General features: G+C 39.7%; 1 protein-coding gene across 7 annotated transcripts in view; it reads left to right on the top strand.

The window, feature by feature from the left end:
- MEF2A (myocyte enhancer factor 2A) overlaps nt 1-14155 on the top strand; it is a 151787-nt gene that overhangs the window by 116437 nt on the left and 21195 nt on the right. For all 7 annotated transcript variants that reach the window (XM_075557901.1, XM_075557900.1, XM_075557907.1 and 4 more), the window contains 3 exons: nt 248-470; nt 2075-2134; nt 12503-12690. In XM_075557901.1, the coding sequence (XP_075414016.1) occupies nt 248-470; nt 2075-2134; nt 12503-12690 (471 nt within the window). The remainder of the gene's footprint in view (nt 1-247; nt 471-2074; nt 2135-12502; nt 12691-14155) is intronic.

Genomic DNA, 14155 nt, shown 5'->3' on the forward strand with positions numbered 1-14155 from the left:
ATTTATATTAGTATATATGATAGCAATGTATAAGAAGTCTTATGGAAAAGGTACCTGTTAGTCATAATTCATGTTAAAAGTATAATGTAAAGAAAATACCTTAATTCTGCAGATAAATTTAAGGACTTACCTCAACCTTTATTTTTAATTTCTAGAAGTACCATGTTTAATTAAGATTTTTAAGTTATTTGATATAGATGAAAATGGAACTTAACCCTTTCTTTCCTTTTTTCTTTCATATATGCAGCCTGGTTTGCCACCTCAGAACTTCTCCATGTCTGTGACAGTCCCTGTGACTGCCCCTAATGCTTTGTCATACACAAATCCAGGAAGTTCACTTGTGTCCCCATCTTTAACATCTAGCTCGACGTTAACAGATTCTTCAAGCATTCTTTCTCCACCTCAAGCCACATTACATAGAAATGTATCCCCAGGAGCCCCTCAGAGACCACCAAGTACTGGCAATGCAGGTATATAGTAATATTTACTCTGCTGATTGTTTAACAAAGAGAAGGAAAAATTATTTGCTAACATAAAAATATGTATATAGTCTGCTGTCTTAATTTCTGGCTTTGATGTTCAGTAGAATCACTGCAGTGTGACTGATTCCATACTAAATCATTTTCCATCACCTCTCCTGTGGCCGTAACACTGTGCCAGGCAAAGTAGGGCACAATAAAGAGCCTGCCCTCTATAAACTTCTTATAAGAAAGCTGTACTTTTTACAGACAGAAAATTTAATTGTGTTATCATAAGCAAGAATTTTCAGTTGGGCATTTGCCATTTAAGGATCCCTGTTGGTGCAACAATTTGTGCTGTGTTGCTGTTTAACCAAAATGTTAGTGATCTAAACCCACTCGACAGTTCCACAGGAGAAGAGAATGAACAATCTGCTCCTGTGAAGATAACAGCTTCGAAAACCCTGTAGAGAAATTCTACTCTATCACATGGGTCACTATGAGTTGAAAATAGACACGACACCACCAACAACTGTATGTCATTTGTATTAGAAATACAAGTATGCATTGCTTAACATCTGTATTATGTTCTGTGAAATAGAACATTATGTGATTTGGACTTATATGGTAAAATAATTTGGTGGAAATCATATTTTTAAAATCAAACAACCTTATATAAGTGCATTTCCAGTTGTCCTCATCCCTACTGCTGCTACTGGAGTTGCTGGCAGGGGCTGGAGGAGCAGGGCCTGAAAAGGAGGGAGAGTGGGCATAGAGCCAAAACAAGGGGTTAGTGCCCAGCTGACACCTGCCCAGTGAACAAAGCCCAAGAGCACACACTGGAACTGTGTTCTCTGCTTCACCTACCTATACCTTATTTGTGGTTTAGTGCTGCAAAAGTCTGGATTGGAAATTGTTTAAACCATTAAAATTCATTGTTTTCAAATTGATTGTGATTTATAGCAACCCTATGAGGGTTTTAACCAAACCACCCTAAAGGGTTTTTATGGGACCAAACTGCCACATCTTTTTCCTGTGTAGCAGCTGATGAGTTTCAATCACTTACCTTTTGGTTAACAGCCAGGTGTTCTAGCCACTGCACCAGCATGGCTCCTTTTAATTCCATGCAAGGAGAAATAATAAACAAAAAGTGAGCTACTTTCCCTTTAAAAACAAAACAGCGTTGTGGGAGTACAGATGTGTGTGTAGTCAGATATTGATGAAATGAATGTTAAGTGATTACATATCTGTATGGGGAATAGATTTGTCTGATTGGTATTTAGGGTGTTTTTTCCATCTCTTTTGCCTAAACTGATTCATTCATTCAGCATAAATTTGCAGTGCATTTACTGCATCAGTCCTGAGTTTCATCAACATGTAAGACCATGAGAATTGTCCCTCTTCTTATCAATATGAGCCTAATAGGCAAATTAATACATGACTATGTTCAATCACATATTAATGTCATGTTTAGACTGTACCAGTTTTAATTTTGTTTTGTTTTTCAAAGTGGGAGGTCAGGGCTTGCCTGTATTCATTAGCATCTCTCAGGTGAGATAGCTGACTCATACTCATTTTCTCTTCTCTAACGTCGCTCTGTCATGCTGTTGTGTCAGGTGGGATGTTGAACACTTCCGACCTCACAGTGCCAAATGGAGCTGGAAGCAGCCCAGTGGGTGAGTGTACTTCTGCTGTTTCACCTTGTGAGCATCCATACTGTCCAGGCAAAAGGAATATTGTTCTTGAAAAGGTATTCTTCCAGGCTGAAATGAAAAAGAAACAGTGGGAATATATGACTAAAGTTGACAAGTTGCTTTGAAAACTTAAATTCCTTCTGAGTGGTATTTTCACTGTGCTTATATTTCTTCCCCTACATTTCTGTTTTTATTCCTCTACATCTTGGCCTTGAGTTCAGTTACTCAGTTACTCATTCATTTAATAAGTATCTTTTGTAAAGTCTGAATTCCATTAGTATAATAACATTTACATTGAGACAACTTCTTGAGAAACTTTCTGTATTTTTTATCTGCCTTTACTAAAGTTAGACTGTTAATAAGCTAATCTGTCTTATAATAGAATCAAGTGTTATTAGTTTATGAAGAAATGTTATTAGTTTATGAAGAATTTCTGGAGATACAAAGAGAGTTAAGGTCATACATAAACAGTCATACTTGACCTTAATTGCAGGCAAGTAGGGACTTTGGTACATTTCACCAGGAATTAAAATGTCTCATAACTGTACCTGCTGGCTCTAAAATGCTAGTGAAAACAAATATTATGATTTTATGTGGTGTTTATGTCAAAGATGTTACTAGAATAGCTATATTTTTCACAATTATCATTTTTATCTAGAGTCAGATCAAGTAGACCCTTCCCTGCTTAAGACATGTTATTAGATACATATGAAAAGATCATTTAAAGGAAGAATTCCTGACTGAATGTACTGTATTTTTATACAAATGCATTATGCTTTCTACTTGTATTAGCCAACTACTTCCTCCTCCTGGGAGGTGGAGTTTTTTTGTTGCATTGTTTTTCATGTGTAAGGGGGAACGATAGCATAGTGCATTTACAAAAATACCTCCTGAGTGATAAGAGCAGTTGGCAAACAAACAGAAGGTTATTTGTGTGAAAACGCAGTATTCAATCCAGAAAAATGTAACCCTTATGTCTTAATAAATTATGAAAATGGTTGAATGGCTTAATGAAAAATAATGGGAAGAGAGAAGTATTAACAGAACTGGAAATATTTAGAAAATGGAAATTAATTTTAAATGTATGAAAAATTCAGCAGATGAATATAACCGTGTAGACAAAACAAAAGAGAGAATTGGTGAAGTCTATAAGATCCAAGAAAACATACAGAAGGAACCTTGGAGTCACAAAAAGTTAGAAAAAAACTTTTTTTTTTCCCCAAGGGTAAGACCCAGCAGATATAAAGAAAAGCTATAACATGTAAAATTATTCCCAGGAAGCAAGGAGAAAGAAAATGGGGCTGAAGTAAAACTTTAATAAATCACCACGAATAATATATGTGATGGGGCTTGAGAAAATAGATGGGAAAATCCCATTATAATTCCATTTTTCCAAGAGCTTTTGGAAGCCCCTCATGTATGTGAAGGTGTGTATATTTAAAACCTTCTCTTACATGTCATTCTGGGTTTAGAAACTTACAGGCCTCTCCAGAATTATTTTATTTCACAGTTATACTATATTTTTACTAATATTGTAGTTTTCAAATGTGTATTTACAAATTACTCTCTGCCTTGTTTATGTTAGGTTTCTGGGGTGGTTTTGTTAGGTAGCTAGACCAGGGCCAGGTGTGTTTACTGGGAAAGCTACAAATTCAGGTCCTGGGGCCAGGGAGGCGGTACACCTGGGTGGCCCCAAACTAGGCCAGGTGGGCTTAATTCAGCCACTGGGGTCAACCAGTACCGCTGACCATGCCTCCCAGCCGAAGACCCTAAAGGCCAGAACCTGAAGACCACTGGCCCTCTTTCCCTTTGGCTGCTTCAACGCGTTCTGCTTGGCTTTACCTCAGTCTCTCTATCTCCCTGGCCTCAGGCTGCCACGTGTGAGTATGTAGTCCCATGATAGTGTTCAGTAACTGTAAAACCTGAAACTTTTCCTGTCCTTCATAAAAATCCATTTGGATCACAAACCAGGGTTCAGTGTGAATTCTTTCTCAGGTAAAGCCAAGAATCGAGGTAATTCCACCAGAAACCTAACATAAGGGGTACTGGGCGAGAACATCTCTAGCTGCTTCCTACTGGCAAAATGGGCACAACGTGGGTCTTTGAGTGCATACCCTTCTTACTCTGTTGGCAGGGGTTGTCCACTCAGGGACCCTAATGGGTGACGTTGGGGTGGTCCAGGAGCTGGTGATCCTGGAGCTGGCACAGTTGGCTCAGAGACATTGGTAACCTGAGGACTTCTGGAAGAAACAAAACAGGTGGACAGTTTGGGTAAGGCAAGGGTAAGGCTGTGAGATGGCATTGCCCTTGGAGGTGTGGGCTAGAGTCCCGGGAAGTTTAGAAAAGAAACCTTAGGACTGACAGACATGAGTGCTAGTTTACTTTAAGCACAGGAATTGTGCAAAAGCATTTACTGGCTCAAAGACTGGTGGGTCCGAGGTAGGGTTTTCTGTGGAGTACTTATCTGTCTTGGGTGGCAGTGAAACACCCTCCAACAGCTCTCGGGTACTGGTCTGGGTGCAACCGTCTGCAGTTCCACCCATGAATGGTGCCCAGGGTCTAGGGAAGAGGTTAAGGACAGGATAGGCAGCCCCTGTATCTTGGAGGACATCTACTGACCTTGCCACAATGATTGCTCACCCGAGGTTCCAGACCCGCTACAGCTCTCTCCTGCTGCTTCACTGGCTGGTCCAGGGGTGCCTACCCTCCTGGTTGTTGGCCATAGGATGAAGGACTATACCTATTGGCCAGTTTGCTTCCCGTGGTGGCTTGGCCCTTGGTGGGGTCTATTCCAGAGAGGACATTTCCATGCTCAGTGGCCTGACTCCCAACACATATAGCACTTGGCACTTTGGTCATGGGTCTGGGAAACTTGGGAGGCAGCTGATGAGCATTGGTTAACAAGTGTGGCCAGTACCTGAGCATGTCTGATGTCCTTCCTTCTCCTGATCCTGCACATCCCCCTCCTGTTTCCTATTGTAAAAAGTGGCATTAGCCCCAGCGACCATCTCTTGTAGGGTAACTCCTCCTGGCTTCTGCATTAACTTCTGGAGATTTTTCCAAATGTCTGGCGTGGCCTATGTGAGAAATTTGTCCCTGAGTAAGACTTGCCCTTCATAGGAATCTACGCCTGCAGCCTTGTGATTTCTCAGGGCCTCTTTTAGCCACTCTAAGAAGTCTGTGGGGCTTTCCTCCGGCCCCTGATGGATAGCTGTCACTTTGGCATGATTAATGACTTTTTGCCTACATAACTTCAGTCCACTTGCGATACACACCAGAAAATGTTCCCATGCTTAGACAGATGCCTCCATCCATGATTGTAGGTCAGGACCCAGTTCTAGCTGGCTGACTCGGGCTCGGCAGTTCTCTAGACAGCAGACCAGGCATTCAGGTGCCACTTGCTAGGGTGGCATTTTGGGACCTTTGGAGGGGTTCACTGGCCTGGGTGATCCACCAGGACCTCCAGTGGTGGCAGGAACCTAATGGCTCAATCTGAATGCAGTCACTTTAGGGAAACGAATCCTTGGCTGGGTGTACAGTAACCAAGCGGGATTGTACCAGGGATGTGACTAGCCCCTGTGTATGAAGCTATCCACTGTGCCGAGGCTGGAGGCAAAAAGCAGGAGGTATAGTTATGCTTAAAATGCCACTTGAATGATCTTGGAAACAACAAGATTAATGATGGTTTAGTGACCTTACTTCCAAAACTCCTCTTGCCAAAACTTGGCAGAAATTAAAAACTGGCAGGAAAACAAAGACCAACCCCCAAACAGCTAAACCCAAGAAAACAAGGCATGTCCTTGCATCCGGCTGTCTATACGCTGGAGGGAGGGTCCTTGGAGGAAGCGGAATGGCCAGGGGAGCAGACGGAGGAAGAAGGTGAACCAGGAGTGGCCAGAAGGCAAATTGGATTGGAGGGGGATGACAATCTGGGAGGAACTGTGGGAATTTGGCAGGAGTAGCCTGGAAAACCGGAAAGGGACTGGGAGAGAGACAACATAGGAGTGACCAGCTGGGACTGGCTAACCAATAAGACAGGAGGTGGAGCAAGAGACGCCATCTTGGCAAGGTCAGCAGAGAATCATGTGTTCTGTCCTGCATAATCGGGGGACTGAGGGGAGAAGGTGTGGGGAGTGGGTATCCTACAGAGACACCAACCAGTTTAAACAGCACGAGTGAGCAGCAGTTTGGTGGTTACCAGGGAGGCAGCAACATAAGCGCAATGTGCCAGAAAAGCAAAGGAAGGTAGAAGGGTGTGCTCGGGAACAGAGTAGGGGGCCAGCAGGCAGCAACATTACAGGAAAACATCGTTTTAGGAGGTGCAGATAGCGAACCATGGAGGCAGGAATTGCACAGGACATAAACTCCAAAGGGCAGGATCGAATCCCATAGGGTTCACAGACGAGTCTGAGAGAAAAAGGAATCCACCTCTCTCCTACAGAGACTGGTGGTTTCTAACTGCAAGTCTCGCATGATCAGACTTAAAAATCTGACCTGTGCCACAGTGCTTCTCAGCTTCTACCCAAGTGTTGAGGTGAAATCTGAAATGAAGGGTTCACTGAAATAGCTCCAGAAACGAGCCTTTCTCTCGAGCCTGCTTACCTCACAGGTGGAGTCCAGAGCTTTCTATCTGAGTCATGTAGCACCCAAATTAGGTTTCTGGATTGGCATACCTCGGTTCTTGCTTCGCTGAGTTGTAAGAATTCATACAGCAGAAGCATGTTTGTAATCCAAGTGATTTTTTATGAGGAAAGGGGAAGTTTCAGGAATCGCCGTCTCAAAAAGTACATACTTTCTGCAAAGCGTATGCAGTATCCTTGACCCCTGGGACTTCCTGGTCCCACAAGCGGGGTTTTGTGCTTCTGTTCCTGTATTCCTTTCATGTGGTTTTTAACCTTCAGTCGTTCACTCCTGCACAGCTTCCACGTGGCCCTGTGTACCGTCCTTCTGCCACATGAATTAGAACTGAGATATCCCAATTCAGAAACCTAACTGTAGCATATGATCAAGAACCAATGGTACTGAAAGAAAAAATCTGTTACCCTGAAGGCATTAGACAAAAAGCAAGTAATCAGGAATTTCCCGATTACTAATGGAAATATCTCAACAAGTTGTTGAAGCACTGGAGGCAAATTGACAAGAAATTTGCAAGACAAGTACATGGCCAGTTCGTTGGAAGAGATCCATATTTGTACTCATTCCAAAGAAAGATGACCCCAACTATAGAACAATATCATTGAAATAGCATGCAAGTAAAATTTTGCTGAAGATCATCCAACAATAGTGGCAGCAGTACATTCACGGGAAGCTGTCAAGGGTTTAGGCTCGTTTCAGGAGAGGACCTGGAACAAAGGATCTCATTGCTGACATCTGATGGACCTTTGCAGAAAGCAGAGAATTCCAGAAAAAGAAACCAGTCCCTAGAGAAGAAGATCATGCTTGGTTAAAAAGTGGGGCAGTTTAAAAGAGGAAGACACTCGACAAGTTGAATTGATGTATTGGCTGCAACACTCATAAGAACAGTGATGGGGATGGTGCAGGGCAGCGTTTCACTCTGCTGTACGTCGGGCTGCTATGTACCAACTCAGTGGCACCTAACAACAGTAGCAGCAGGTTGCTGACCAACAAAGCTAGAGTTGAGTACCTTCATGCCAGTGATTTTCACTGTGAGCATGTATTAGCAGCCCCAAAAGAGCTTTGTAACATTGCACAAACAGGGCAAAGGTTAATGGGTTTTTGTGGCTGAGAGGTCAAAGGCCAGAGAGAGGCTCTCCTGTGAGCACAGCTCAGGAAAGGTTATTCTGTCTGAATAACTGTTTCCTGAGCTTTTGTAAGCAACTAACTTCCTAATAAACCTCATAAGCACAATATTGTCTGTGAGTTTTATTTGGCTATTGCAGTGAGTGAACACACCCATCTCAATAGTAGAGAAAGCTGTGGGAGGGACAAAACATAAGAATAAGACAGAAAGGGATAGAGAATGGAGCCATGTCTGACTTCTGCCTTGTGGTGATGGTCTAGAAGCCAGGGCAGGTCAGATATGGTTCCCTTGATGTTTGCTCAAGCATTTCATAAAAGCAGCTACACACTCTTCTTTAATGAATATGTGAAAAGATGCTCAATCTCTGTAATAAAGGAAATACAAAATTAAAATCACAAAGCACTATACCACAATAGCACTGCATGTATACCTCTAACACAATGAATGTTGAAATTGAAATAGAGACCCAGAGTGGACAAGGCTATGGATAGAAACTCTCATACACTGATGGGAGGAGTACAAATTGGTACAACCAATGTTGCAGTGACTTCCAAAGCTGAGATATGCATATTCTATGATGGAGCAATTTCATTCATTCTTATATGGTGTAAAGAAATAAATCTATCCATCATTAGCACCAGGAGATGCGTAAATGTATGTGCTGAGCATTATTTGTTACAATCAACAGCTTAGATAGAATCCACATCTCTAACAACTTTATAATCTACAAATACTTACGTAAATATTTTTAAATTAGTTTTTAAATGATTTAGTTAAAATCTTTTTGGAATGATTTTGGCAAGATGTTTCAGTTGTTATAAAAGCTCCATCCCAGTAATCTTTTTAGGAATCTTCTTAAAGAAATATATTAAAATATGCTAAGATTTATTACAACTTTATAGTAGAAGGTAATAGGAATAAACCATATGCAACAGTATAAAAATTAAGTAAAATATTCTTCAACTGAATTATATTTCAGTTATAAATTATAACTGTAAAAACTATGCACATAGAAAGGAAAATCCATATTGATTAGGATAGTTATATTTGGATATAGGAACATTGGTATTCTTTCTATTTTTTGAACTTCTTATGATGCTATATTGATATGCTACTCTTATCATAAAATTTTTATAGTGAAGTTGAACATTTGTCCATTTTTTTGCGTAACATTTTTCCTTTTGTGTTAATAATTGTCCAAATCAAATTTGCCAGTTTTTTATATCTGGTATATTCTTTAGCTCTTTCTTAGGTAATCTGATTGACTAGCTATAGTTCCCCACTTAATATTCAGTTCAGTGACTTTGTATTCACATGATTTTGCAGACTCATTTTAACTTTGGGTTAATGTTTAAAAACTAACAGCCTCATTTCTAGAAATCATGTTGAGAAAGAGAAAAGGTATATATTGGACTATACTTACAAAGAGCCAAGAAGTTCCCAGAAGTGTTTAGGTAGAGTGAAGGCCTAAGGTAGCAGAGGCAGTCGCAATACAGAGAGGGAGATAAGGTACAATATAAAGTAGAGCTAACAAAGCCTGGTGCGTCTGTGAAGGTGGTGATGTGGGTGAAGAAGGATGACAGGATATTGGTAGGAAATGACCAAGTGCTTGAATATGCACTCGGAAGTAAGAGAAACAAGGAGAAAGGTAGATTCAAGGATGTTTGCTGGGTGAAGCCATGGGGATGAGGAAGTCTCTGACACATAGAAATAAAGCTTCATCTGGGCTGCCTGCCAAAGAGACACTGAGAAGCCATATAGAGTGTTCAGAAAGAGAAGACACGGGATCATACAAGCATTACATAGATCTAACGGACAGGGTCTCTTTTTTATCCATCTAGAAATTCGTAGACATCTGTGGATAAAAAAGAGCTTTATATTCAAGAGCAATTGAATATTGAGAAAACATCCCAGCTCAGACCAGATCAAGTTCATAAACCCCGTATTAGCCCATATGTCTGATACCAATCTATAAATTCCTCTTCAGACTTATGAAATACATGCAATGACACTACATTCAGGGAAATCACAGGCCAGTGGGTGGAAAGTCTTGTGGATCCAGTGGTTGTCTAAGCATCTTAGTGCTGGAAGGGGTTTCTACGTGGCTTCTCCAGCTATCAGCCTATCTCCATGTGTCTTCTCAATAGGGATGTCTCGCAGGGAGTGAGCAGTGTCTCCTGCCACCAAGGAGGATTACATGAGTTCCCAGAAATCCTCAGACGGCCATGCCCACACAGAGGCCTCATTGGCTGTGATCTGATTGATAGGTTAGGCTGCACCCCTTCACTCTGAATCCTCAAATTGACACCAGATTATGTAACCACCACACCATTATACAGGAATTTTTATTAAATCCAATTAATATGCCATCAATTATTTAAAAGCCTATGGTCTTTTTAAATTTTGGAAACCTGAAACCATTCTTTATACAAATGAATTAATTTTATAAACTTTAAAAATTCATGTTTATTTATTAGTTGAAAGCTTATGAGATTTTTATTAAACATTTATAAAAATGATAAAATTGGTTATTAAGCCTTCTTTGAATTTTACAGAATCCTTTGAAATCTTCACATTAATTCAACTTATAGAATGGATCCATAGTGAAACATTGACATCATCAGCCACAAGGAAGCATAGTCATAAGGTCATAGAATACTTTAAAACCACCTGAATGCATTATTATAGCTGATACGATTTATGTTCATTCTGAAATATGAACCAGACTGATATAATTAGTCTCTTTCATAACTGTAGGACTATAAATGAAATTAGCTTTGGGAAATTTCTGTAGGTATTGGTGAATGTTTTTTTTTACAGATTTTTTTTGTCATTTCTGTGTTAATGTTAGTAAAATACCAAACTGTAAACACATTTAAACAGCAGTTACATTAAATTGGGTTTATTGATAAAGAAGAGATACTTTAATTCTTAAATTTATCTTGGCCATTTATAAGCTATGGCAAGATGAGTTATATACTATAAACATATACTACCTCAAAAGTATATCTCAATGAGATCTCATTTTTGTTGTAAAAAATTAACTGGAGGTAAGAAGCCATATATTAGTAACTCTATTCTACAAAATAACAAATGGTGAATAGGAGGTATATTAGGTTCAACCTGGCAAGTTGCCAGACTTACATCATCCAGTAGTAATTATCTGCTGCAAACTTCTGACTTTACACAAGAAATGACTGTGTTCTTAGATCTTCTCATGAGTTACTGTGGATCATCATAGAATTCACATTGGAAGATAGCATAATAGTATTAATGTTTCTTGATAATTGTTCCTCTAAATTATACCTCTGTATCATCTAACAGTGTATTTGAGGGGAAATACTGCTTTACCCTTCAGAAATCTTGCTTTACCCTTGAGCCTAAATCTAGTAAATAGATCTTATCACAGTATATATTGAAAACACATATGCATGCATTCTGTAATTAAGAAACACATGCACACTAATGTTAGTCTCACAATTTTTATTGTGGTATATACTATGAACTTTCTATTAAGTCCTGTTTTCTTCGTGGAATTATCTGAGATACCCTTTGTAGCCTCCGAATGTCTGGGTTGGAAATTGCCTCTATGTAATTTATGGGTGAACTCTGCTTCATAGGGGATGGCCTAGTAAAAAGGGAAAAGAAAATTTTCTTTGTTGTTGTTTTTTTAGCCCCAATATTTTGTGAGGCTTAGCAATATACAGGAAGCTGCTTGATGGCTGGTGAAAATGAAGAATTAGATCTGTGTGGTAAGTAAACTGCAGTCAAATGGTAGCTCCAGTACCTACAAAGGAGGTTCTCTCAAATTTAATATATATTCATTCAAAAATAAATGGAAACAATGCAAGAAATAGTACCATAAAGTTAACTGAAATACCAGTTTCCACATCAAAATTAAATCACAATAATGAATAAAACCCTGATAGGTCACTTGGTAAAACATGTAACACAATATACCTGTTTCCTTATTTCATCTAAGAGAGAGAGAGGGTTATTTATGTTGGAGAAAGTTGAAAGTAGGAATAAGATGATTCAAGTCAGATAAGTGATAAATATGTAATGAAAGCCTGAGTGGCATTTGAAGAAATAACTGACAGAAGTGGAGTCAAAAGGAAGATATGGCCGGTGAAAAGAGACCTTAGAACTGTGTGCCAAGTAAACTGCAGTCCAGGAGTAGCCTCAATACCTGGCCTTGAACCCAGAACTTAATGGTAGTGGTCTTTGCTGTCAGGTGAATGAATGAATGAATGAATGAGCCCGTGCCAGGAATTTTCTTATCACTGCTTGGTCTTGGCCCCCAGGATGAAAAAGGTCTATTAGAAGCATGTATTGTGTTTAAGTATCTCTATGTAGGTTTAATAAGTAGAACTAGAAAATAAATGACATTAGTCTTAAGCATTATATATGTTTCAGTTGTGGGTTACCTTTCTTGGCTTATTTTTAAAGTATCAAAAATATATGCTTAGCTACTAAGTTTTGTTATAAATTTAATCTGTAGCTCATACTGGAAAAATCTTGGTTCATATTTGTGCCAAAGTGTTTTAATGATTCTTCTAATGCTAATGAATTCTATTTATTTTTTCTAGGTAATGGCTTTGTAAACTCTATAGCATCTCCAAACTTGATTGGAACTACTGGTGCAAATAGCTTAGGCAAAATCATGCCTACAAAGTCCCCCCCTCCACCTGGTGGTAGCAATCTTGGAATGAGCAGTCGAAAGCCAGATCTTCGAGTGGTTATCCCGCCTTCAAGCAAAGGCATGATGCCTCCCTTGGTAAATTGAGCCTTTGTGTAAACTGCGTGTTTTATGAAGACTCCTTTCTTGTGGGGAGAGGGCAAGGTAGAGATGTTCTATACCTCCATAGAATCTAGGTGTTTTCTTTATTATTAGTTCTATTCATAAGAAGCATTTGAAGAGAAGATTATTTTTCTTTAAAAAAAATCATTTTATTAGGGGCTCATACAACTCCTCACAATCCATACATACATCAATTGTGTAAAGCACATTTGTACATTCATTGCCCTCATCATTCTCAAAACATTTTCTCTTCATTTAAGCCCCTGGTATCAGCTCATTTTAGCACCTCCCTCCCCGCTGCCTCCTCCCTTATGAACCCTTGATAACTTATAAATTATTATTTTGTCATATCTTGCACTGTTGGATGTCTCCCTTCATTGACTTTTCTGTTGTCCATCCCCCAGGGAGGAAGTTATATGTAGATCCTTATAATCAGTTCCCCCTTTCCACTCCACCCTCCCGGTATCACCACTTTCACCACTCCTCCTGAAGAGATCATCCTCCCTGGATTCCTTGTGTTTCCAGTTCCTATCTGTACAGTGTACGTCCTCTGGTCTAGCTAGATTTGTAAGGTAGAATTGGGATCATGATAGTGGTGGCGGGTGGGTAGGGGGAGGAAGCATTTAGGAACTAAAGGAAAGATGTATGTTTCATCATTGCTACACTGCACCCTGACTGGCTCATCTCTTCCCTGCGACCCTTTCATAAGGGGATGAGAAGACTATTTTCAACATAAAACAAAACCCCTCATACCTGAACCAGTAAGCAACATCATGATAGATTAAGAATTGATTGAAGTAAAGGACTATTTTACTTGAATCCCCAATCAATGCTTATGGAAGCAACAGTCAAGAAACCAAATGACATGTTATATTAGGAAATTATGCAAAAGATTTCTTTAAACTCATTTTAAAAACAAAGATGTCACTTTGAAGACTAAATTGCATCTGATCATGATATTTTTAGTTTCCTCATATGCACAGGAAGTTGGTCAATAATTAAGGAAGGTCCAAGAAGAATCAGTGCCTGGATTATAATGTTGATGAAGACTATTGACTATACCATGGGATGTCGGAAGAACAACCAAATCTGTACTGTAAGATATACACCCAGAATGCTCCTTAGAAGTGAGGCTGGCCAGACTTGGTTCTGTGTGCTTTGGACTTGTTATCAGGAGGGCACAATCCCAGAGAAGGACTGGTAAAGGAGAGAGCCAGATCCTTAACGAAAGTAATCAGCAGAGTGGCTGTAATCATGTACTCGAACAGGACGACAATTGTCAAGATGGTGTAGGACAGTCAGTTTGTTATGTTATCCATAGGGTCTAGCTGAGTTGGAACCAAACAGATAGCATGTAACACTAACACGCATGAATTAGCACGGTGTTACATGCCATTGAGTGATTGGTGACCCTATAGGAAAGACTAGAACTTCCTCATAG

This window comes from Tenrec ecaudatus, chromosome 9 (genome assembly GCF_050624435.1).
Source record: "Tenrec ecaudatus isolate mTenEca1 chromosome 9, mTenEca1.hap1, whole genome shotgun sequence".
Classification (NCBI taxonomy): Eukaryota; Metazoa; Chordata; class Mammalia; order Afrosoricida; family Tenrecidae; genus Tenrec; species Tenrec ecaudatus.